Source organism: Vombatus ursinus, unplaced genomic scaffold (genome assembly GCF_900497805.2).
Source record: "Vombatus ursinus unplaced genomic scaffold, bare-nosed wombat genome assembly UNPS02014770.1, whole genome shotgun sequence".
Lineage (NCBI taxonomy): Eukaryota > Metazoa > Chordata > Mammalia > Diprotodontia > Vombatidae > Vombatus > Vombatus ursinus.
Genome location: NW_020954548.1, coordinates 34,368,895 through 34,394,365, shown reverse-complemented (window position 1 = coordinate 34,394,365; position 25,471 = coordinate 34,368,895). Strand labels below are relative to the sequence as shown.

The 25,471-nt window shown below is 46.7% G+C and overlaps 2 protein-coding genes and 1 long non-coding RNA gene across 6 annotated transcripts; 1 reads left to right on the top strand and 2 right to left on the bottom strand.

Moving 5' to 3' along the window:
* Positions 1-538: 538 nt before the first annotated feature.
* MRPS34 (mitochondrial ribosomal protein S34) lies at positions 539-2,749 on the bottom strand. The gene is made up of 3 exons (XM_027863028.1): positions 2,341-2,749; positions 1,436-1,478; positions 539-1,293 (listed from the first exon to the last, which is right to left on the bottom strand). Exons 1-3 carry the CDS (start codon positions 2,659-2,661, stop codon positions 1,016-1,018), a joined length of 642 nt encoding a protein of 213 aa, XP_027718829.1. The 5' UTR covers positions 2,662-2,749; the 3' UTR covers positions 539-1,015.
* Positions 2,750-3,211: 462 nt separating this feature from the next.
* LOC114043933 lies at positions 3,212-7,990 on the top strand. 3 transcript variants are annotated; one of them, XR_003569156.1, is made up of 3 exons: positions 3,212-3,595; positions 5,887-6,109; positions 7,755-7,990. It is a non-coding gene; the product is annotated as an uncharacterized LOC114043933 (long non-coding RNA). The 3 variants fall into 3 exon arrangements; XR_003569155.1 differs by having other exon boundaries at positions 3,212-4,116; XR_003569154.1 differs by having other exon boundaries at positions 3,212-6,109.
* A 1,432-nt stretch (positions 7,991-9,422) lies between these two features.
* On the bottom strand, positions 9,423-24,313 carry SPSB3 (splA/ryanodine receptor domain and SOCS box containing 3). Of its 2 annotated transcripts, XM_027863190.1 has the most exons (7): positions 24,293-24,313; positions 18,967-19,107; positions 12,533-12,710; positions 11,477-11,664; positions 11,252-11,354; positions 10,796-10,921; positions 9,423-10,386 (listed from the first exon to the last, which is right to left on the bottom strand). In XM_027863190.1, the coding sequence occupies exons 2-7, from the start codon at positions 19,093-19,095 to the stop codon at positions 10,052-10,054; spliced, it is 1,059 nt and encodes a 352-aa protein (XP_027718991.1). In that variant the 5' UTR covers positions 19,096-19,107; positions 24,293-24,313; the 3' UTR covers positions 9,423-10,051. The 2 variants fall into 2 exon arrangements, with proteins under 2 accessions (XP_027718991.1, XP_027718992.1); XM_027863191.1 differs by lacking the exons at positions 10,796-10,921; positions 24,293-24,313 and having other exon boundaries at positions 18,967-21,235.
* Positions 24,314-25,471: the final 1,158 nt, after the last annotated feature.

The following is a 25,471-nucleotide window of genomic DNA, read 5'->3' as shown; positions in this document are numbered from 1 at the left end:
TGCCTGGGCATAGTGTCTTGAGGCTGGATTTGAACTTAGGTCTCCCTGACTCCAGGCATGAGGCTCTATCCACTAGCTGCTCAGGACAGGGACTATCTTTATACTAATTTTATCTCCAGTGCTTAGTATACTTCCTAACACATAGTAGGCGCTTTAACAAATGTTTACTGGATAGGATTTTGGAGACTATAAAGCACTATAGAAATATGCTATTATTACTATTACTATGCAGAAAATGAACATGAAGCTTTCAGTATCTTTCCCCTGTAACTTCCTTCATATAACCTGTCATATTATCCTGTACTTTATAACCCATCATCCTACACTGCTCTCATTCTAGCATTTATGAAAGTCATCTTCCCCAAGTGAGCCAGTCTAGTAGTTCCACAAATACCTGAGGGTTGGGCCAGGCTCAGCATTCAGCTAAATAGCTCAAGACAGTCACCAAAGGCCCTTCTTTCTCAACAGCTCACTAGTGAAAACTCAGCTTTCCCGTGTTTGGATCTTGATGATTTATGAACCAAATAAGCCAGGCAGCTAGAGTTTACCTTCCTTTATTTGTATTTGTACAGAACCAGGTTCTGGCTCCCAGTGAAAGGTAAAATGAAACAAAATAAAGGAAGCCCTAGGGTGGTTTTATCAACTTTATGCCTCTACCTGGACTACTCCTTGAAGAGTCAGATATTCAACTCAAGCACTATGGAGCACTTAAGGCACCTCTGCCTCTGTGGTCTCTCCCAAAGACACCTCTGACCCTTTCTAAGGGAATAAGAGGCCCAAATGAGCTGAACATTCGGTGGTGGTATGAGGAGGTATGGTGAAAGAGCATGGGCTTCACAAAATGCTAAATTTTACCACAACTTTTACAGAATTCCATGGGCTCAGATTAATCAGTGCATCACCAGAAATATAATATAAAACTGGTTTTCTAGGACATAAATTCTTTAAGTTCTTCATTAAAAAGAATGTTCCACAGGTAAATTCATTATGCACATGACCAAACAGTTCAGGGCCTTTATACTGGAGTGCCTTCTGCTTGGTTATTGGCATTTTGCTTTGGAAAAAAGATTCTTTTCTCCAAATCTATCATGGGCTCCTCAGCGCTGAGGTTTCCCTGCTTCTGTCGTTCTGCAAAGATCATGGCCCGGAATAAAGGAGGGTAAGGCACATATCGGACAGTTTCCTCTGACTTAGGGGTGAAGTTCGTAAAGGCTTCTTCTTCATGCTTGGGCACCAGCCTCCAATCGTGGTACATGACCTGGTCAATCTCCTTTTCTTGCCTCTCTGTCTTACCTGGGGAAAAATTGAAGCAAATGAGTGTCTACTGCTGGCACAGTCTTGCCATTATGAAGTAGGTGGTCTCTCCTCTCCCATGAACAAATACAAACACCAATAAGCAATCAGTCCCAGAACTCTAGCCCCCCACTTTCCTTACCTCGGAAGGTCAGGATCCCCCAGGCCTTTCCATGATCCAAATTCTAGAAAGCAATGACAAGGAGAGAGGGAGGTCAGGCAACCCATGGTATCATAATTAATTAAAATGGAATCACAGAATCTCCGATGTATGGAACCTCAGATATCACCTAATCTGACACATAAACAACAAGGAATTCCCTTTATGTGTCTACCTGTGGTTATCCAGCCTGTGCTTTAAGACTTCCAGTGATGGATTTCATTCACTTCCTCCAGAGGCTGCCCATTCCAGTTCTGAGCAGCTAACTATTAGGAAGGTTTTTTCTTCTGTTTTTTTTGGTGAGGCAGCTGGGGTTAAGTGACTTGCCCAGAGTCACACAACTAGAAAGGTACTTCTTATCATGAGCCAAAACCTGTTTCTCTCTGCAACTTCTACTCCTTGACCTTCATAATCTACCAATAAATCAGATACAAACTAGAATGTGACAAACAGGTTAAGATAGAAACTAATCTATGGTAAGTACAACAGAAATTTAAAAAACAAAACTGGGATCCTTCCCTCCCCCCAAATAAACCTGGCGTATTAAAAAGTCTGCTTTATTGAGGAAATGCAGAGACCAGGGTCGTACCCTGCTCTCCCACTGCCTGACTCACGGTGTGACCTTGGGGGAAAGCCCCTTCGCCCTCTGGACCCCAGCGCCCCATTTATAAAAGGCTTTTCCAGCTGGGACCCCGTGGCCCCAGTGGGGGGGGGGCTGGGAAGAGACCCCGTGGTCCGGGGGAAGGGCTGGGAAGAGACCCAGTCTCCCGGGGGGCGGGGCTGGGAAGGGACCCCGTGGTCCGGGGGAAGGGCTGGGAAGGGACCCCGTGGCCCCTGGGCGGGGCTGAGAAGGGACCCCGGGCGGGCGCGGGGGAGCACCCACGCACCGGCGCCGTGTAGTCGGCGCGCACGCGGGTGAGGCGCCAGTAGCAGGGCTCGTCGTGCTGCCACAGCCAGGACTTGCGCGTGACGAGGCGGCCCAGGCCGAAGAGCGGCAGGCGGCTGAGCAGCTGCAGGAGGCGGCTCTCACGCCGCACGTCGGCCCAGGCCTTCTCCGGGAGGCGGCGGCCAGTGTGCGGCCGCGTCATCGTCTCGTAGTCCAGGGCGAAGCGCTCCGAGTCCCGCGGCCGCGCCTTCAGCTCCCGGTAGGCGCGCACCTTGCGGGCCAGCTCCGCGATCAGCCGCGGCCGCACTTTCTTCCGCGCCATCGTGCCGACCCCGACCTCCCGTTTGCGCACCACGCTGAGGCCGCTCGGAGCGGGGAGATCACCTCAGCCCTCAGCCGGAGCCGAGGCACCGCCCACTAACGGCCCAGCGCCGGAAGGACCTGGTGTGTCCCCGGCATCCGGGGCCGGGCGGCGCGCGCCGGAAGGAAAATAGGTGGGGGGACGTTTGGGGAAGGGAGGCGACCTTGGCTGGGCGGCAGAGCCATGACTGTAATGATTCGGGGCCGCTACCTGAAGGGGCTGAGGGGCCTTAAAGGAAGGCGGAGGAGTGGAAGACTCAATGGTGGCTGGAGCGGAAGAGACGCGGAAAAGTCGAGGGGACGAACCGAAGGAACCCGGAAGGAGGAGCAAGGAGAGACATTACAGAGAGCCAGCCTACGGCTCTAGGAGAAAGCTGGCGGGTGGGGGCGGGGCCTGGGTCTGAAAGGCGGAACTCAAGGGGTGTGGCCGATGGGAGGCGGGGCCTGGTGGGCGGAAATCGAGAGGCGGGGGGCGAGGGGAGGAGATTGAAGGAGTGTTCCCCGGGGTGTGGGAAGGGAGCAGCCCTCTTGGCTGCTGTGGGCCGGTCCGAAGCGGTAGAGCTGCTGTAGAGCAGCTCGGGCTCGCCGAGGCAGGGCTGTGGCCGCCAATCACTAAGACGCCGGCCTGGGAAATCTCCGATTTGGAGCTCGACAGCCCAGCGAGCTCCAACGCCGAGGGCTCCGGTGACCCAGTAGACGCGAGAGCCGGCTCCAGAGGCCTCGGTCCCTCTTCAGGGCCCGTGGCTACTCCGGTGCGAGTCCGGCCTCGGGAAGGGGCGGGGAGAAAGGTGCAGGAGGAGCCAGGCGCTGCAAGAGCCGAGGCCCGGAGAAGGTCCGGGAACTGGAGCAGCAGAGACGGAAGGAGGCATCCGAGGCCCTCCGGAGCTGTGCACGGGGTCAGCAGGAGGCATTCGAACCTGATCAGAAGGAGCACTGGGATGGCTAGGGAACTTTGAAATTTGGAATAGAAAGTGGTGGCATCCTTCCCTTTCCCAGCTGGCTTTAATCATTAGGGAGCTTCTTAGGTGTGGGTCAGTGCTTGGAACGTAGGCATTTCGCTGGTATATGGAGCCTCCCGTGAAGAAACTGTTTCCTGTGCTTCGAAAAAGCAAAAATGAAGTGTGAGATTACATCCTATCAGGGAAACAACATGGGCACATGCATACCAAATGCAAAATGCAGATTAAATACAAGATACTTTCAGGATACGAAGAAGGCACTAGCAAAGTGGGGAGCAGAGCCACGTTGAAAGAGGTGGTTCTTGAGCTGAACCTTGAAGGCAGCTCGGGAATTCTGTTCCAGGCATGGAGTAAAGGCCCACATGTGCAGTGTCATCTGTGAGGAAGGGCTTGGAGGCCAGTTTGACCAGACTGGAGAGAGTTCAGGAAGGGCGATAACGTGTATCAAGGCTGGAATGGTGAGCTGGAGCCAGATTGGAGTGTTTTTTATCTTAGAAGTGAGAGGGAGTTTTTACTGGAGCTTTTGGAACATTTTAGACCTGTGCTTCTAGGAATATCATTTTGGCAGTTGTGAATGTTAGATTGGAAATAAAAGTCACTAGAGGAAGGGAGACCAATTAGGAATATATTTACTATAATAGTCTAGCCTAGACGTGACAAAGGACTCAGGTTGGTGGCAATGTGAGAGAGGAGAAAAAACCAATGCAAGAGTTGTGGAAATAGAATAAACAAGCCTTGACAATAGACTGAATGGGGTGGGGCTGGGGGTGTGAGAAGAGAGGACACATTGTGGATGATTCTGAGGTAGACTGAAAGATGGGTAGCACCCTCAATCAAAATAGAGAAATTTGGAAGAGGGGTGGATTTGGAGGAAAACTATAAATGGGTTCTGTTGTGGACATGTTGAATTTGAAATGCCTGTAAGACATTCAGGTAGAAATGTCCAGAGGCAGTTCTAGAGCTCAAGAGACAAAATACAGATCTAGGAATCCTCTTCGTAGAGGTAATTGAATTTATGGGAAAAAAGTATAAGACAAAGCCTACAAGGGGGAAGGAAATAGATGATGACCCAGCAAAGGAGATTGAAAAGGAATGGCCTGAGAGGAGAAAAGCAGCATCACTAAAACTCAGGTATAAGGATACATAGGATGCTGTAGTAGTCAGTAGTGTCGGATGCTGCAGAAAGGATGAAGACCAATAAAGGACATTAGATTTGGGAGGTAAAATATGTTAAGAAACAGCAGTTTCACTTGAATGGTGAAGTCAGAAGCCCAATTGAAAGGGGTTGAGTGAAGCAAAAAGTATAGGCATATATGCAGCCTTTTTTAGGAGTTTGGCTCTAAAAGGCAAGGAGATGGGATGATAGCTTGAAGAATTAACTGAGGTTTTTTAAAAGGATGGGAGAGACCTGGGCAAGTTCACAGGCAGCAGTTAAGGATCCTGGATAGGCAGAGATCAAAGACGGCATAGTAATCTGCCCAGGAAAACAGTCGTGATGGAGGTCACTTCATCAATATAGAATCAATGTTTTAGAACCTGTAGTATAAGTAAAGGAGGAAAGGATAGAGGGACTTAGAAATGTCGAGTAGGGGAAAGGCAAGAGCTCATGGTAACAGAAGGCTCTGTTTTGTCAGAGTCTGGGTCCAAGTCCTCTACAAATAGGGATGAGAGAGAGATGGGAGAGGGATGGTGTGGAAGGCTTGAGGAAAGATGAGGTTTAGAACACCACCTTGGAGAATTTGATAGACCATTAGGGAAGATGATCTGGTGTCCTTGTCATTGTGCCCCCCTGCCATTGTAAAGGTCATTTGCATCTCTGTAGCTCTATTTTAGGTCAGTATTCTTCTGGCTTATACTGTGGGCTCTAAAACATTCTATTCATAAAATTCTATACTGACTGCAATTCTTGAACCTTCAAATAAGAAGAAACAGGATGCAAGAAGGGTCTGTTTTCCACATTAATAACCTTTAATTAAAAGTAAAAATTTCCACAGAATGGTGAGAATGTTATGTACCAGAGCTGGGACTGGTGGCTGGGAAACCTTGTCATAGACAGGAGTCCTTCTCCACCTTCTCCTCACTTCTTCCATCAGGCCCCTTGTCAGCAAGGGTAGTGGGAGGAGGGTAAATCAGAGTGACTACCCAACTGAATTACAAGCGGCTGCTGTATCCGCTGGAGGTTCTGGGCAACTCAAAAGTGTTTTCTCCTTGTTTCTCCCAACCCCCAGTTATCCTAGAAGATGCTGGCTCCGATGTCTTAATAGGGGCTTTGAGGTCCCTAAAATGTGAGTATGTCATTGAGCCCCAGCCATGAGTCCGAAGTCTCAGCTGGAAGAGATCAGTGCCAGCCACCTGCCACAGCAGTGCTCTTCCTATACCTCAGAATCCAAGGCAGGAAATGCACTGTCTCCTCCCTCAGCAATAGTCCTGTTTCTACCATGAACGTCACAGGTAGGTTCTAGTTCTATCAGTACTGCCATGCAATTCTGGAGTCTTTTCTGACTCTAGTCGGGAACTAGAGTTTCTCAAAGGCCTCAATCTCAATGGCACAGGTGCTAGGCTCAAGGCCTATCGCCATACACATACATCTAAACCTGGGCTGGGGAGAAGTCACCCTCCGAATCAGAGGCTATTTAGTTTTTCTGGTCAGACTGAAAAAAAAAAAAGGGATTCAGGGGTGGGGAACCTGTGGCCTTCTAAATCCTTAAGTATGGCATTTTGACCGAATCCAAATTTTGCAGAACAAATCCAGATTTGGATTCAGTCATAAGACTGAACCTAAGGATTTAGAAGGCCACATGTGGCCTTAAGGCTGCAGTTCCCTATCCCCGGACTAGCTGATGTCTATCTCTTCCAGCTATAAACTGGTGGCTTTTAACCACTCACCCTCCCCTACTTGGGAATTTCCTTTTCACTGAATAATCCTCCTTGGGGGAAAAACAAAACAAAACTGGTGTCCCTTTAGAAAGAATGAAGGCACAGGTGAGCCTGGAGAAAAGGCATCCAGGATGGGCCTGGGTTACAATTTCAGCAGTAAAGGCAGCCTCTGGAGAGTGACCATCAAACTGGAAAGGGCCCTGAATGTCAGGCTGGAGTACAGAGATTGTTGGTAGCGTACTCCAGGAACTTGGAGGTAAAGGGGAAGAAGGTGGGTGGTTAGGTCGTTTGGGCTGGAGGCTTCAACACAGGGTCTCTCATTTTTGGCAACTGGTCTATACGTGGCCACAAATGACTAAACTAACGTTTATCAGCAAGAAAGAAGAGTTGTCAAGGTCATTGATACACACTATTGACTGTATTGAAGGCAAATATTTTCAAGAAAAAATTAGACTTGACATAAACAAGACCCGAGTTTTCTTATTGTCCTTCCTCACTTCAGAGGGTTCTACCACCTACTAGCTAGTTTCTTTTGGTTGCAGGGTCATTCCACTGCTTGCTCTGTTCCTTGGATTGTACCTGAGAATACTGCTGGCCAGACTCACTACCACATTTATCAGTAGTAGTTCTTGCTTTGCTCAGTTCCAGAGGCTAAGGGGGCGCAGAGGAAAGCAGTAATTTAGCAGTATGCTTAGAGAGGTGGGAGACTTTCATTAGATTCCCTCAAGTCTTAGCCACTCCAGACTATCCACAGGCCACACAGGATTCTACACCAGGGGTAGCAACAGCAGTTTTCTCAGAAGGGTGGATGGGGAGAGGAAAAATGGACGAGCCAGAAAGACAAATAGTTTTTGCTCCCAGTCTGGTGTCCAGGAGGTGTTCAAGAGTCCAGCTCAAAGGTGGCTGTGACCCAAAAGGAGGTGGAACAGGTGAAGACCTGGCTACCAAAGGCCAAGGAGGTTGATTTCTGGCCCTAAGCAGCCTCGAGAGAGGCTTTTTCTCAGAGGGATGGCCTTGAGTCCTGGGCAGGGAGGGTACATCCTCTAATAATGGGAACAATGAACATCACCTACAAGGGATCAAATTGTCCTATCTGCAGTTGCTTCAAGTCTGTGATTATGTTATTAAAGTGCTTTCTAAGGGGTGCTGGGTTGGTAGGGCCCTGCCCCCTCCTCAGCCTGAACTTTTTGTCCCAGTATTTTCCTTTCCTCCTCCACAGCCTTGGTGCTACTGCAACTACAGAAGAACTGTGCTGCTGGTGCCCTCAAACAGGAGCCAAGCCAGTATTAACAAAGGCCACACAAGCAAGTGCCTCAATGCCTGCCCAGGGTGGGTCCAGGGGAGATCATTGCTATCCCTTCAGATTAACAGTTGTAGTAGTATACAGTAGATCAGAACTTTGGGTATTCTCATTTCCAGCCCTGATTTCATTAGTAAATAAACTTCTTTTCCCCATGTATAGTCTCATCTATACAATGAGTGCTGAAGACCTCAGGGCTCTGGTCTTATCTGTAAAAAAATAAATGACCTCCATCATACCTTCTCCAGATATAACCTTCAACCGTAGGAGTAGGAACATAAAAAATAAACTCTTTGTTCTGCGCTTTCCCCTGGGGGATTGAGTTCTCAAGGGAAGGTGAAAGATGACACCACCACCCCCCTCCCAGGCAGGAGGAGTTAAAAAGCTGGTGTCAGGTTACCCGATAAGGGGAGGGAAGGGGGTGTGGGCATTACTAACTTGTACGTGGTCTCTGGGCCACTTCAGGCATATGTACTTTGTACCACAGAGCAGGAACACCTGTCTGCTCAGTGACAATGCTGTGAAGAAAGATGATCTGATTCAGGTCTGAAGAGTCATCCCCACCCTTTCCTGTTGGGTCTACCTCTTAACACTAATTAATCCTGACCTTTACTGGATTTGAGCACTGAACTATAGGGTTGAGGGGGAGAGCTACAGATCCCCTCCTACCCTTTTTGGGTCTAAAGCTGAACATAACAGTAGACCCAAATGAAGGGGGAGAACTTTATATGGTTCAGGACTTTGGTGGAGGGCGCAGTAAAGGAGAGACAGCAGCAGCAGCCTCAAAGACCAGGGCTGGCATGCCATATTCCTAGTGGTAACCATAAGAAGTGGCAAGACCCACATAGGTAAAAATCCCTCCTCATCTCCCAGCTTTTAGGGAGCCTTAGCACCGAAACTGGCTTTTTCTTGGTGCCTTAACTGCTCACCATTAAGGTGAAGATGTAAAGGTGCCAGTCAGAACAAAGCCATGGGAAGCGAGGGTAACGGTGTCCAGTGCAGAAACTGGGGATGGGAAGAAACATGAAAGGGGCATCAAAGCAAGGGATGTAATTAAGGAATGAAGTGGGAAGTATCAGCAAAGCTGAACAAGGCTGTTTATTAGTGGGAGAGTTAGATGAGTAACGTGACAGCTAAGCCTGACAACACCTGGTGGCCACTCTGCTGTGCCAAGATTTTTTGTTTTAAATGAAGAGTTCCCTGAAGATGTTAGAACTCTTAAAATTTTACAATTTCCAGCCTGGATAGGATGCACCTACAATTTTAATAAGCAAAATTAGAGACTCTGGTAATTCATGTGATCTTAGCAAGATTACTGTGTCCTTTGCAGTTCACTGAAGGACCCTTAGCTCTCCAGAGGCACAAGGCCATAATTCTGGTTTTGGTTCTGCCACTAAAAATCACTTCCTTCAAGCTTCAGTTTTCTTATCAGTAAAATGGGTCTAATTCCCTACCCAAGTGCATCACAAGGTAAAGGGAGTACTTTTAAAATCAGGGTAGACTGAAGCTTTGATAACCCCTTAGCCCTTAAACATCACACAACCATGGGCCTAATCATGGGCCCATTTACTTTTGTAGCATCTATAATTCAATATAAACTATTTTAACTTTATTACAGTGATTTGATACAGTCTCTGATACAGGAGCAGAAGCTGACACAACATGCAAAGCAGGTTTTTTAAAAAAAAATTCTAGATCCTAGATTTGAAGCCCCAAGGGGTGGAGGGGGAACACAGACACACATCTTAATAATAGCCAGGCTTTTCTCCTCACCCCTTTTAGCGGCACATTTGAGAAAGGCTGAGGCTAGGCTGCAGCATTACCCTCCCCTCCCTGAGGCAGGAGTGATCACACACTGCCCCCAGAGGGAGGCAGTAGCACTGCAATCACCACCACTCTAAAGAGGACCCGGAATGACCCCTGGGCTAAGTCCAGAATAAGGGCTCAGGGAGCCTTGCTGTGATCATCCCTTTCTGAGCTGACAGGTTCATGGCACAGTCTTCCAGTCCAGGTGAGGAGCAGGTGCCGTGAACTAAACTAGTTCCTGAATGAGGGGAGTATCTTGGCAGATTCCAACCAGCAGAGCTGGCCCCGAAGACGGGGATGGGCAACCTCCCCTCCCAACCTTCCCTCTTGTCCCAAAAGTGTGTGGAGGAAAGGGAAAAGAAAGAGAAGCCACCCCAAGCCCAACAAGGCAGTTTTCATTGGAAAATAAGTTAAGTCCGTCGACACCTCTTCCTTTGACACGGCTTGGCCTCTGGGCTCCCCGAGCACGCTGCCACCTTGGGTGATGGTGACGGCAGGGGGTTACAGTTCATGCTCAGGACCCAGCCCAGTTTGTTGTGCAGCACCTGCTTGAGGCCAGGGGGCAGAGGCAATCCTTCCAGTGTGTCCCCAGAGTCAGGCAGCAGTTGGCGCAGGCGGTAGCAACACAGATACTGCAGGGAAGTGAGGCTGGCACAAGATCGGATCACCTTCATGCTGCTCTTAGCGGCAGTGGAGCAAACCATGGGGTAGAATTTCTTGTTCTGCAGTTTGGTGGCAGCAACTCCTGGCAGGAGACACGATGTGAATGGAGGTGTCAGGGGAGCCGCTGACCTCTAGCGTCTATGTGGGTGGAACAAACTCAAGGGTAACCAGGCCTAATCTACATAGCCCATGGTGAAACAGACCAGGATCCAAGCATCTTGAGGGAGTAGAGACTGAAGATCAGAGAGTGACTCAGAAACCCTAACCCTAACCCCTTTCCTTCCCTGGGCCGGTCTTTTTACTACCAAAACTGAGTACAGATGCAAGGATTCCAGATTCCTCTGATCACTCGAGTTGGCCATGCCCTTTCTAAGGGCTCCAGAGCCAACAGCTTATTCTCAACAGGTGCCTTCAGGCCATCCTCATATAGCTACTTACTCTCGTTAAAGACATTCTATTTTGTAACTTGGGCCTTTAGCTCCCACCCTTACCTATGCATTTCCTGTTTTTGAAGAAGGTCAGTGTGCCATGCCAAGTGTCTAGGTGAACCCCGATGATGGAGCCCTGGCCAAACCGTGATGAGAAGCTCATCTTGTCACCCTTGTGATGGAGAAGTCCTGAAACAGCAGCCCCAAAGCAGGGAAAACTAGATTTGGTGGATCTTGTAGTTTAGTGTAAGACAGGCTCCACTTCTAATATAATCCACTTTTTCTAGCCCTGCCTGTTGAATGCTAGAAGGAGACAGCATAATCTTGCCTACAATCTGACTCCTTTCTCCCCACCCCCACCCCAGGCTACCTACCCTGAGATTTCGGTCACCTATAGCCATAAAACCTCCAACCCCAATCAGTCTTGTAAAATAAGCAGCAGCCAGAAGTTTTCCCCTCCCTGAGCCACAGCAACAAGCAGCTTTTTCTTTGTATTCTCATCAGTCCTCCCATGCTCACCTGTGTAGGAGAGGCCCCAACTGTCTTCATCCTTGCCCAGCAAGCTGCAGAATGTATGGCGGTACTTGTCCAGATTTACATCTGATGTCCCAATGCCAACCATCTACCAATAATGGGGGGGGGGGGGGAGAGAGAAGGGAAGGAATAGCACTAAGCCGTGAGAGGTGGTCTGTGGCTAGTAACCTTGTTCTAGAACAGTGTCCCCCTGGATGCCCCTAAATATACCATATCAGTGCCATAGACTGGAGAAGTCATCTTAATCTCCCAAAAATGCTGGCCTTCACATAGCTCCTTGTTCCCTCGTATGGCTGCTGTGCCACAGCTATACTCCATGTGAAAATTGACTTTGCGGTTGTCACAGCTTAGCAGAGTGGCTGTCGATTTGTTCAGATCATCCCATACCCAGTCAAAATCTGTATTGAAGGAGGAAGAGGCTGTAATTTGGGACAGGCAAAAGGAAGCCAACCCCACAACACACCCAACTCCAAACCTGACATTTCCGTCATTACTGACACAATCAGCTAGTGAGACTGATGCTAACAGGGCAAGGAGGAGGCCCAATAAAACAAGCAAGAGCAGGCTCACGCTGACGTCAGAGGAATGAGAACTGCTCCCAAGGCCCAATGCAGAACACACCCCCCCCACCCCCCGCCCCCGGCCGAGTGCTTGCTTGGCCTAGCCCAGCCACAGCAAATTCTGGTCCAGTAAAGAATTGTGTCCTGTTATGCTACTGATGTGTCCTCACAGCTCCCCTTCATTTAAGATTTAGTCTCAATCCAGAAAAACAAGGCAAACAAAAGCAAACCCAGGCCCATGGACAAACTAGATGACCATAAACATTCCCTGTAAATTTTTAACCTCAGTTCTATGTTCTGTGTTGGGTACTGAACTCCAAGTGTATGTGTTCCCTGCTCCTTATAAAAGGGTAGGCTGAACTTGACCACTCTGCTCTCCTTCTAAAAGAGGCAGTTGTTATAATTACATTTGATAACGCCAACTATCCCCATCCCTATCCCACCCCTGAGCATCTTCCTAGGGCTGTCCAATACTGGGGAAAAAAGACAAGTGGAAGAGGCTTCTACAAAACCAGCTAATTCCCAAATGATCCCCATTGGCCTAGATGCCAAGTGCCAGCAATACTAAGCTAACTACCACCTGAGTTCAGGCGCCTCCTGGCTCTGGAGCCCTTAGAAACAACCAATAGGCCCAAGAAAATTATGGGTAACAGCTAATGAGCTTTAGCCATCAACCATCCCCACAGGAATCACGGAGGCTCCTTACAGTCATCTTCCTCGCCACACTGGCAGTCCCTGCTTCGATGGCTGGTGTGGAGGCTGGCACAGTACGGAGTTTCGCTTTGGCTCTCACAGTCGCAGTAGGATTCCCCAGTTACAGGCACAGCACTCGGGATGGATGGTGGCAGGGAGGGGAATTCTGCTTCTGAGTCTGAGTCACTGTGCTGTCAAACAAAAAGACAAGGGTAGAGTCAGGTCATTAACTTGTCCAAAATTCAGGCACAGTGATGGCATGAAGGTGGCAAAGTATGAGAAAAGGAGCACAAAAGACAACAAAGCCATTACCAGGATCCCTCCCCACCCTTCTAACTAGTTAAGACGTCTTTGCAGTAGAGGAGGCAGCTTTGGGAACATGTTACCATCACTACTGGAGCAAAGAACACTGTACTTCCTTCCTCTCCTTCTGGAGAAGAAACTTGGGGCACCTGGTACAGGCCAGTCCCACACAGGTACACACACCACATGGAAAAAGCTTCACTCTCCCCTCTTTGTGTAGCACATACATATGAGTGCTTACACTTTTTGGTATATAAAGATTCCCTGTGTGGCCTGCCCTACCTGAAAAGCCCACCTCTTATGGGCTTACCTGAAAAGGTGAACTATTAGATCATAAACATTAATAAACAAGCTCTCTGACCTTACACTTTCATACAGATTCTAAGCTGCTGGACTAACCTCCAAACCGAGCAACTTCCAGCTTTCATTCCATTCACTGCCTTCACTTTACAGTACCAAATTTGACTGGGGTGAATGCAAGGTAGATAAGCACTAGCTTAATAAAGGAACTGCCCTGTGACTGAAGGTACTCAGGAAGTCAGAACCCTGCTCTAGGGCTTTGTCACAATCCATAGATAGTTCCTGTATATTCAGAAACATAGTAGTTATTACTGAGATGCTATAGGGGATTTCAGGCAATATTTATTGATTAATCATTACACATAGCACAAGCCACCTGCCTATTCTGGAAATTGCTGAGGGTTCCTCTTGTCACAAGTGTATTATTATCAGTGGTTGCAGAATCAGGGGTGTCTGATGACCAAAAATTCCATGGCTGCAAATCCTAGGAGTCAATTTCATGACTCATCAAAAATGAGAAATACTACCTGCTTATGCTTCAGTGACAAGGGAAATGCAAGTGAGCAGTCCTCTGAGTGGGCAAAGCCAGTGGACTATACAGTACCAGCCACACTGTCAACTTCTTCCTCCCTACCAATTATTTTCATGAACAACATGGTCGCCCAATCGAAGTCCCTACATTAGAGATCAGGATAAAGTTCTCTAAGTGAGCAGAGTTACAAGGGAAAAGCTAAGTGTTGTAAAAACAAAAAATATAAACAAAAATTTTAATGCAAGGAAAATTCATTTATAACTAGGCAGTTGGCTGAGATGCTGGAGGGAAGCCACAACTCTTCAACAGAGTTGAAATCAAATAATCCACTAAAAGAGCACTTCTGCTACACACGACTTGTGCCACTTAAGGTCTAAGTCTTGGTTTTCTCTTTTATAAGAAGAGATTGTTCATCTAGATCTCTACAGTCCCTTCAAACTCCACATCCTATAACCTTACCACTAAAGGAATGGTTATGAGAAAGGAATATAGGGGGTGTACCGAGGAGAAAGACAGGAAAACAGTGCCAACTGAGCCACTAGCCACAAATGGTGAACACCAGGAATACAGAACATGTAGAACACAATGGCAGGGTAAAAGTATCAACAGTCAGAAAAGTCATCAAGTCTGGAAATGATCTGGACCAATCACAGGGGTCTGATGATGGGAGTGTTCCTAAGAAGGTCTCACACGTCTTGATCCAGACATTTATTAGAGCACTTATTATATGCAAGACATCTTCTACAATGCCTTTTCATGAAATAAAGGTAACTCTGAGCCACTGAAACCTATCCCAGCAGAACACTCATATCCTACCAAGTAGAGCTATCCTTTGCAGACCAACCTAGCTAAGTGTGGAAAGGCTCATCTTCAGGATTAAGGGTACAAAGTGATAAATGTTTTTAATCAATTCATAAAGCCACAGTATAGGTGGTACTACAGTCTGCACCAGTGGAGATTCAAAATTTTGAAATACTGAAAGTCTATGAAAACAAAGGCTACAGGGGAGTAACACCTCCTCTCAGACAAAATTTACTTGTCCCCCATCCACCCACCTACCTAATATTCCCCAACATGAATCCCTGTTCTTTAGGAATCTCTATTCTTACCTTAGCCCTTGGAATTCTAATGGCCCCATCACTCAGATGCCTTATGAGATCTGTCACCTAACCTTGGCACTTGACCACCTGCCACAGAAAAGGGGAAAAGGCTGCAGACTTTGAAGAGCAGCCCTGACAACAGAGCTGTCACACCCAGAGAAAAGTGGAAAAGTTCCAGACACCATGTGGCTCTGGACTTGCTTTGGGAAAGGTTCCAACTGAGGTTATAATAAAACAGACCGAGAACAGACAGAAGCACTCCAACAGCCCAAATCAATGCGAGGGTCAAGAAGTGTGTTGGCCATCAATGCTGGAAATAAAGAATGCCTTCTTTGCCCATCAGACCTGAAAACTTCCAGTGAGCATCAAGTTATCTAGGCCCTATAGAGGAAGGGACAATCTAAGATTCAGCGAATATACTTGTCTCAGGATTGATTACAGACCTAGAGTCAGAAGAGGACATCAAGTCCATCCTGACCCCTATGTTACAGATGAGGAAGAAGCTGCTTATCAAGAAGTAAATTTAATGCAAAATTCACCCCTTCCCCCAAATGTGGCTTCAGAAAAATGCGCTCAAATGTTTTATTCAAACGTCTCCCAATAGTTTTCTTCCCATAATTATACCTCATGTTTACAAAGCACCGCAGTGTTTTTTAAAGCACTTTCATATCAATCCTACCAGACAGTAGTGAAGTATTATCTTCCCCACTAAAAAAAAAGGGATTGTCCCCACCTTAAAGATGGGGAAACTAAGGCTCAGAAAGATTGTGTGTGACTTGTACACAGGTTGGTCACATAGCTAGTGAACAAGGAGCCAAGATTCTTCTGTACCCTGATACAGACAAAACTGTAACTGATGTCTGCACCACAGTTGGGATTTTTTGGTTTTTAAAATTTTTTCTTTATGGATGCCTCTTGTTTTTATACCACATTTCCCAATATATCTTGACACTCCCCACTCAGAACTTACACACTTTTTTGTCATTCCTTCTAACAAAAAGTTTAAGAGACAAAAAACCAAGTCCATCAAATACAATTGTATCTGACAGCATATGTAACATTACACACCCAAAGGTGTCTCAAGATCAAATCATATGAAGCGTGGTTAGAGGAACTACGGATGCCTAGCCAGGACATAAAAACTTAGTAGAGAAATGATGACTGTATTTCAAAAGGCTGGTATGTGAAAGAAAGAGGGATTTGGCTTGTTCTTTCTGAGCCCTGAGGGCAGAACTAAGAGCAAAGGGCTTAAGTTGCAAGTCAACAAGCATTTATAAAGTGCCTATTCTGTGCCAGGAATTGGAGATACAAAGATGAGAGTTAATATTCTAATAGGACAGACAATATGCATAATTGCAAACAATTATGAATATAAGAGCTCCAAGATAAAATGGAGCTAATCTTAGGGGGAAGGCACTAGGTGGTACAGTGGACAGAACCCTGGACCTGCAGTCAAGAAGCCCTGAATTCAGAAACATTTACAAACTGTGGGAGGCTGGGCAAGTCATTTAACCTATCTGCCTCAGTTTCCTCAACTGTAAAATAGAAATTATAATAGTATCTAACCTCCCAGGGGTATGGTTAGGATCAAGTAAGATAACAGTTGTAAGGTGCTTCAGATATCTCATTTCTTACCCAGCTGCACTCATTTTGGCATTCTTTGTTTACACCACCACACCCCAACACCCAGGTACAAGTGGGACCAAAATGAGCCTCAAAGATATACAGACCTACCCCCTTCCCAGAAGCCAGAGGTCCACTGTTTTTTCAAGGATTTCTGTTCTTGACTGTTGTTTAGGACATGAGGGCAAAGCCCTCAATCCTTTCTTTGTAGAGATGGGGGCTATATGTATGGAACACAATATATGCTGTCAAGACTCAACCTGATGTGTTGGTTAGTTTTGCTGAACGAACTGTGGTTTTGGTTTTGGTTTTTTAAAACATCCTGCTACAGGGGGATGGCTCACTGAAATAAAAATTAGAGAAATTTAACTTCCCTCCCTGGAGAGAAGTTAGAGATACTTAAAAGACCCCGTAAGCTATGGCCTTCAGAACCAACACTGAGCATTCTCAAGGAAGGCTGCCACCTGTTTAAGTGGAACTCTTGTCTAGGAGTTTCTAATATACCTTAATTTGGAGCCTGGAGAGAGGCATTTTCACAGCCACCCAGCCCAATTCTAATGCCCTAGTAAAATCAAGTGCTAATCTGCAACTTATCAAGATCCCCACAAGGGCCGAGTGCCAAGGAGAAGGGTTAGGTCCTGAATGAACATATTCAGCCTAGGTTCTTGCAGATTCTCCAAGAGAGAAGGTAAGGGAAGGATGTGTTTTGCATCAGCTCCTACAGGCAGGGCACGAAAGGGATGCAGACCATTAGATGACAGGCAAAAACAGCATGCAACAAACATCATAAATTTCTAAGCCACACTGTCAACAAACATAACCCACACTCCCCTGATGCAACACTAGATGATGAGTCTCATTTCCTATGATGAAACATACAGGAGTGAATTCTCAAGGCCATTAGCCAATGTAAGGTAGAGGTGGTACAGGAATGTAGGCCAGGCCACATGATGGACAAAATAAACAGAAACAAAAGAACAATAATACAGTGACTACAACAACATAAAATAAAGGTCACTATAAGGAAGTCAAACACAAAGCAATTGGAAAACTAATGGAAATCTCAAAGAACAGGTAAACATTCTTCCTTTCTGCTTACATAGTGAGATGCAGTTAGCATGTAATCTGTCTGGTGTGAGGGTGTCTTATTCTCCCCACTATCCCCAGAAATGGTAACAATGTAAAGACATCAACACGAAAAAATTTTTTTTAAAGAATTGGAAGGAAACAGAACTTGAGGAATAAAATCTATTTGGATTCACTGTTGCTATGATTCAGAAATAGAAACATAAGGTTATGGAGAGGCTTCAGACTGATGTGGTCTTGTCCACCACCTCAACAACACAAAAGAACATTCATTGCTATCCTAACCAGTCCTTTTACAATACCTCAAAGTTGTACAAGCTTCCAGCACCTCCAGTACCAGTCATATTAGACTTGATGTTTCCCCTAACCAGTGGCCACCATTCTCAGAGACCAATCAGCTTCCCCACCCCATAATTCCAGTTCTATCTGTTCCGTCCACATTATCTCAGGTGAAGAAAGCAACTCTTTTCCATTCTTTGCTTCAGTTACATTTTACCTATCACAAACTGGGTTTTCCCTTCTCTTCAAGCCCTAAAATTGGGCACAGAACTCTGGCCAGGTTCTCACCAATAACATGAGAACAAGGACAATGGCCTAGGGACCTAAACACAATACTCAAAAATGTAGCTGGTCCATCAGGTTGCAGCACTGTAGACTCATGATCAGCTAAGGGTCTTAATAAACTCCATTCAACAACTTCATAGAACAGAATGGAGAACACTTTGCTATTTCGATATAAACCCAACATAATAGCTCAACTATAATATCTCTAGTGGGAAAATTCAGTTTGCCCTTCTTTTTCTCTCCTACTGCCTACAAACTACCTCTCCCATACCCCAAACACTCCTTTCCTCCCACCCCTCTAGAATCTCATGGACTTACTTCTCCCTGCCCTCAGAAGTCCTAGGTATATCTTTTAGGCCTACAGAGGTGGTCCTCAGACCACTATGGTAGGAACATACCAGGCAGCAAGCACTGTAGACATACCCAATACAGTGAATGCCACCCTCTCTGAGCATTCTACCCAGATAAAACATGCTATTACAGAAATCAAGGGTTCTAGGTGAAACACCAAACCAAAAAGGCAAGACTTTTGATTACAGATCCAGGGCTCTCTCCCACTCCTCACTCTTTTTCCCTACCAAAGAAGAGAAAAATAGCACTTGCATTTCCTCTCTGAAACAGCATCTTGAGCTGCTTAACAAGGACTGACCAGCAGGGTCAGATCTAGCTTGCTCTTTTTGTATTTTGGAGCTAAGAAAGTTTTTGCAGTTTAAAATAGAAAACACTTTACCTAGGCCAGCTTTTGCCAACCCCTGATGTAGAATAATTAATATCTGATAGATAAGAGAATTTGGTCCTGTGCTCTCCTCTTAGGCACCCCTTCATGTAGAGAGCTAAGCCTGAAGCTGATTTCCTTAGACACCTTCTTCAGAACATGCTCCAGCCAGAACTAAAAATACTCTGCTAATAACTCTTCCCGTGAAGGAAGCAGAGACCCACCTGTCCATCGGAATCATAGCCCCAGTTGGTGGTGCCAGAGGCCAAAGCCATAGCTCGGGCATCTGCCTCCCGGCGGGCCCCACTCAGAACAAAATGCCAGGCCCGGCTGCTGCGGGTGCGTCGGGCCATGGCGGAGAAGATCTGCAATAAAAGAGATAAACAAGCAAAGGGTAAGATGAAGCCTGTGATGTGGGAAGCTCCCTCAGAACTCAATCTCCAGCAGTTAAAACTTCCCTATGTTTGTCCCATGAGTTCCTCTCAACAAGGACAGTAGTTCATAGCCAGACTACCCAATGGCCAAAGCAACCTAAAAGTGTGGTATCAATAAAACCATGTAGTTCTTGGGGCTAGGCAACAGGTTACCAGAAGCACAGAGCTATCTTCTTTGACATCTAACTACTCTACCATCATCCAGAAACTACCAAGGGTCACAACCAAAGCCAACACCCCTTCTCCCTGCCTTCTCCAGTACTCACTCATTCTAGGGACCAATTCAGTAGGCAGCTAGACTCTTCCTATTTAGCATAAGCACCACACCCTTAGGCATGCTTTCAGCCATAGGATCACTAGGGATTTTCCCACTCCCAGTCCTACCCAATGAGCTCATCAGACACCGTACTTCCCAACACTGTAATTCTCCACCTCATGCATCATTAAGAATGTAATTAAAAACCATTGAATTAGGATTCAGAAGAACTAGGTTTAAATCCTGGCCTCTGTCACTACCTGAGTGACAGAAACTCAAGTCATTTCCTTTCTCTTAGCCTCAGTGTCCTCATAGATGATTTTGAATGTCCCTTCTACTAAAACTTATCTTATCTTTATGATTCTGATCATAGGTAGTTCCTGGGCCCTTGAAACCTTGGTGGCCACCTTCAGTTGTACTCAAGCATATAGTCAGCTAATGTAGCCAAAATGCTCTAACCTGAATACTGACCATCTATTTCCCACCACCTCAGTAACTGCCAGCTAAGAACTGGAGCTAGTCTTGGAATCAAGAGAAATCTGGCTTCCAACCCTGCCAAAACCTCTAGGTACTCCAGTTTACCCATCTGTAAAATGGGGATAACAATTCCTATAGTACACAGTTCAAAGATGTAGGGAATTCACATTTGTTACATATGGAGGAAGCTGAATGGATTTGACTGCCCAAAGACTTGGGTTTGAACCTCACAATCAAAACTTAATAGCCATGTGATTATGGGCAAGTCACCAACTTCTCCAAGTCTGTTTCCTCATTTGTAAAATGGGAGAACCTTCACTCTCTACCTTAGAGGGTGGTTATGAGGCTGAAATGAATGATACACAACTTCAAGGTGCACTGCTTTTATGAATGACTATGTTCTAATCTGTGTTACCTATATCAACATACTTTCTACCCTCCATTAGGGCAAGGACTATATTGAATAATCTTTGTATCTCATCCAATTTCTAGCACAGTACTGTGCAGAAGCACATTACTTTTAGAGGGCCTAGTCTTAACTCTTTCCTGTGATAACTATGACCTGAGGCAAAGATTTAAGGATTTCTTGGCCTCTAGCAGGGATGATTTGAGGGCAGAGAAAGGAAACTGAAAATGGCCTCCCAACTTCCCTACTAAAGTGCAGTTCTTTTCACCCACTACTTTCAGGGTTGCCTGGAACCAACATGATAATGACAACAATAACATTTCCCATTTATAACACAATAGCCCTTCCCCTCTCCACACTCAGCTCAACCACAGGCAACCCACCCCAAGATCCCACTCTGAACTGAGAAGTCCAACCAAGACCTTACTATTCCACTTAAGCCTCACTGCCACAGACTGCGGGGGAAGGTTTCTAGAAGCAACAGTAGAAGCCTGATCCACAAGCAACAAGTAGTTTGTGGCAACAAAGAGAAAGGCTGTTGCTTCACTGGCCCAGAAATTACCTCTAAGAATACAGCTCCTATCTAGCCTCCCTGCTGAGCTTTATTCCCTACAACCTAGCTAGCAAGCATTTACATGGCACTTAAAGGAAGGACAATTGAAGGCAGCACCATTTTCTTTTTCAGTCCCAGGCTGGCATAAAGCTGCCACACAAATAAACAGGGAAGTATTCTGACCACAGTCTCATAAATTACAAATTCAAACTGAGGTTCTTATGTCAGCTGTTACATTAATTGTTGAACCAGATGCAACAAGGAGTCATGAGTGTATCATCAGAGTTGAGACATCAGGCAATGCAAGGAATTTCTGCCCTGACCTTCCACCACCCTGACACAGCACTTGTTCAGGTCCAGAGGGTGGGCCACGGGGCAGGTGAATTTCACATGCTTTTTTTTTTTTAAACTGCCAAGGATGACATAATAAAATACCCAGAACCTGTCCTCACCCTCCCCTCAGTCTGTCCATTCCAACACCACTGCATCTCAGGTGCAATACCTCTAAAGGCCATTAATCCTTAAAAGTGAGAAAGAAACCACAAAGAGAAGTTCCATGACTTGTCTAGGTTACACATCCAGAAATAGGGAGAATAAGTACCCTGACTTCAACCCTACGGGGCTCAACTCATTAGGCAGCTTCCTAAAGAACAAAGCATGTTGGGAAAAAACATACACTAAGGAGACGGGACAATCATAAGCACAAACACTTCTAGGCGGCCAGAACCAACACAGACAGAATCAGAGTATCAGAGCTGGAAGGGACTAGGGAGACCAACATGAATCAAAGATACTGGGATGAGGGAAGTGAAGGCACCTCCTACTTCATTTATGTTAGAAAAAGAAATCAGGGGACAACTGTATTCAAATCCTGACTTTAATCACTAACTAAATTTTGTGACCATGAGCAAGTTATTTTGCCATGGCATAGTGTCACTTGGAAAGAAGATCAGTTTTGGAGTAAGAGGGCATAGGTTCAAAATCCCAGGTTTGCCAATTACTAGCTGTGATCTTAGACAAGCTACTCAACATCTCATTCCCTATTAAAAACTCCATGGGCTCCCCATTACCTCCAGGTTCAAATAAAAAATTCTCTGGATAAATTTGTCAGTCAGTCAATTAGCATTTATTAAGCACCTACTATGTTCTAGACACTATGCTAAGTAACCTTATTACCAGTCTTCTTCCTGCCTTTCCAGTTTTTTTATACTTGACTCTCTTCTTACATACACTACGATTCAGTGAAATACCCTCTCCTCATCTGTTTCCTGGTTTCAAATCCCAACTAAAATCTCATCTTCGGCAAGAAGCCTTTCCCAATCCTCCTTTAATATCAATGCCTTCCCTCTAAGATTAACTCCAATTTAGTCTCTCCATCCTTTGTTTGGACAGAGTTGTTTGCATATGTTAGACTGAGAGCTCCAGGAAAGGGTAAGGACTGATTGGGGAGGGGCAAGAGGAAGAAGAGTAGGAGAGGTGGATCTTTTTCAGAATGTAACTCAAAGTAGGCACTTAAAGTCTTATTAACTGAACTTTCCAACAGCTCAATCAGGAAAAAAATCTAAAATGAAACTGATGTAAGAAACTGGTCTAATTAAATTCATCATAGGGTATGACAGCTTTTAAAGGTTGATAAGGCCAGTGGTGGTGACTCTAGGACTATCCAGCATGATTAGCACCAATTCTTTAGACAGAAAGATCCCTAAAATGCAGGGCAATTCATACAGTTCAGCTATATTAAAAGACCATATAAGCAACTTCCTCTAACTACATTTTTATCATCAATTCTCTTGCTAGGCAGTCTTCTGACTTTAAATTGGTCTCAAGACTTAACCACTAAGAGGTGTGTAATAGCAGCAGTCAGCAATTACATAGTGCTTTAAAGTAAAAACTCTTTATAAATGTTATTTGATCCTCTCAACACTGAGAGGTAGGCACTATTATTATTATTCCCATTTTACAGATGAAGAAACTGAGGCAGACAGGTTAAGTGACTTGCCCAAAGTCACACAGCTTCTAAATGTCTGAGGCAATATTTAAATATAAGGCCTGCGCTCTGGCATCTGAGTCACCGGGCCAGCGAAATAGGAGCTCCTAGAAAGCAGGGAGTTTTGACTCTGACAACTGAACTATACTCAGATTAAGTGAAATGACCAATTCTGGTCTCAGAGAAAAGATGGTAAAAACATACTTCCTATAGGTAGTAGCAGAGTATGTTGAATAACTTGGACAATCAACTGACAAGTTTCCTGCAACTGTTTTGCTCTGCTACAAGGGAGGATTTCTAAAGGAAAACGGAAAAAAAATACCTTTTTTTTTACAAAAGGGTAATAAATTGTCACTTCCATTTATCAATCGGGCTCCAAGAGTGTTTTGTCTGCATAAATAAATCTCTTACAGACTGCTCACTGCTGGGTTAACCAATAAAACCATGTTCATTACCATGCAACACTGATATCATCTTTCTTAACTTCAAAGAAAACACCTCAGACTTCCTGTCCACTGCAGTGTTTAAAGCTTTACAAAGTGCATTCCTCAACTTTGTGAGAGAGGTAGTGTAAATATAGCCTCATTTTATAAATGAGGAAAGGCTGAGAGGTGGGCACGTGGCCGAACTTCAAATTCCAGGCGTTCTTAATACTAACATTTATATAGTGATTTTTTGCATATATTATCTTATCATCCTGACAATGTGAGGAGGGAAAGAGAATCTCTATTATCATCCTCACTTTTGAGGAAGAAACCCAGGTTAAAAGAGTTTAAGTGATTTGCCTGGATAGTTTATCATATAATAAACGATGGAGAATTTGAACTCAGGTCTGGACTTCAGAGTCTATCTAGCACTTTCTCTATTACACCAAACTGTCTCCCACCACCTTACCTCAAATCATAGATAACAACTGTAGGCTGAGTCAAAGGAGCCAGATTAAAAGTAACAGGTGGCAAGAAGATTCAGAATTCACCCTATCCGAAGGAATATGAGCTAAGTAACGTTAAGTGATCCAACAGTTCCCCCAATTGTCAACCTCGATGAGGACTGAAAAAGGAGACTGACTATCCAGACTGCAAAACTGGAAGATGTCGGAACTCCCCACCTCCGCCTGTCAGTTTTCAGACCTTGCCCCTATGTTCAATGCCTCCTTCAGTGTCTCTGCTCCCAGGCTAAGTTCAGGTGTGCAAGGACCTTCACAATCTGGGGCCACCCTTCCCCATCTCTGCTTCACACTTCTTCCTTTCCTTCCCTTCCGCTTCCACGCCTGTTCATGTTTCTAATGCCTTCTACTACTCTACTCCACCTGTAGGATTCCTACCCACCTTTCAAGCACAACTCAAACACCGCCTGGGACAAGCCTGGTCACAAGCGGCCTTCCCCTGCTCGCACCCCCAGGACCTCCCGGATGCACGGGCCACATAGTAGGGTTACCTGTCTGGGAGCCACATCCTCACTACCAGAGGCCAGCCTCCCTTAACCTTTGGTCTCTGCAGGCCACTTTAAGAAATGTGTACGGACTGACACAGAATCGAGGCCGGTGCGAGGCCTGGGTGATCCCGGGACCACACCCACAGGACCAGACCAAGAACAAGCTGGAGGCCGAGGTCAGGAAGCCAGCAGCCAAGGGGCCCCCGAAGTGCGAACAAAGGAAGGCAGGGGCTCCCGGGCCCCGGCCCCGCCGGCCCACCCTCACAGAACGGGAAGAAGGGCCTGGTTGGCCCCGACCGTGCGAGCGTGGGGGGAGGGGGGTCCCGGGCCCGACACGCGCACACGCGGAGAGCAAGCCAGCGGCTCCGCCTCCCTCCGCCCGAGGCCCGAGGCCAGGCCCGCGCGACCCGGCCTGGCCCACGGAGCTTTTCCCTCCAAGTTCCCAGGCCTCTGACCAAACAGGAGGTTCCGCTACCCCGACAAGTCGGCTGTGGTTCAGCCGTAGCCGGCGGGACCCCTCTACACACAGGACCGGGTCGGACTGGCTCCCCCCTCCCCCCCGCTTTCTCCCTTCGGCCCTCCTCCCCTCGGGAGCCCGGCGCTTCCAGGGCCCGGCCTCCGCCACGCCCCGCCACCCCGGGACCCTCCCGCACCAACTGCTGGCACCCTCTCCCATTGGGCGGTGCAAGCGGTTCGGTCCGCTCCCGAAAGGGAGCGCCGAAGGCTGGGCGAAGACGAAAGAGATCGCTAAGAGAGGCCTAAGGGGGATGGGGCAGGAAGCGCAAAAGGAACCCGCGCGATGCGGTCAAGGAACTGGGGGACGCGCGTAGGCCGAGCCATCAGGGGCCCCACCCCGGGAGGCGCCGATCTTACCTCAGGCGCCGCCGCCGCCGCGCTCCGCTCCAGCCCCGCGCGCTGACCTACTTTCCCCTCCCGAGCGAGACGTAAACAATCTCCTCCCCCGAGTCCCACCCCCACCATCCCATTGGCCCCTTGCCTGAGTGAAGGAGAGTCAGGCCTAGCTCGCCATCTCCGTTGGATGAGCTATCCTCAGGGGAAATGGGAGAGGGGCGGGACTCATGGGGCCAGTGGCTAAATATTCTGTCAATCGTCAACCCGCGTTCCCATAGGAGGAATAGGAGCAAGTCAGAGCCAAGTCTACCACGCACATTGGCCCAAAGA

What these genes read in the sequence shown, in the direction of transcription:
- SPSB3 (XM_027863190.1), bottom strand. Translation starts at nt 19,095, where the DNA reads ATGGCCCGACGCACCCGCAGCAGCCGGGCCTGGCATTTTGTTCTGAGT. An exon ending in GCTATGATTCCGATGGACAG is followed by an intron (nt 12,711 to 18,966) that starts GTGGGTCTCTGC and finishes TTTGTTTGACAG; the next exon opens with CACAGTGACTCAGACTCAGA. An exon ending in GTGTGGCGAGGAAGATGACT is followed by an intron (nt 11,665 to 12,532) that starts GTAAGGAGCCTC and finishes CCTTCAATACAG; the next exon opens with ATTTTGACTGGGTATGGGAT.
- MRPS34 (XM_027863028.1), bottom strand. Translation starts at nt 2,661, where the DNA reads ATGGCGCGGAAGAAAGTGCGGCCGCGGCTGATCGCGGAGCTGGCCCGC. An exon ending in GCGCCGACTACACGGCGCCG is followed by an intron (nt 1,479 to 2,340) that starts GTGCGTGGGTGC and finishes ATTGCTTTCTAG; the next exon opens with AATTTGGATCATGGAAAGGC. An exon ending in GGGGATCCTGACCTTCCGAG is followed by an intron (nt 1,294 to 1,435) that starts GTAAGGAAAGTG and finishes ATTTTTCCCCAG; the next exon opens with GTAAGACAGAGAGGCAAGAA.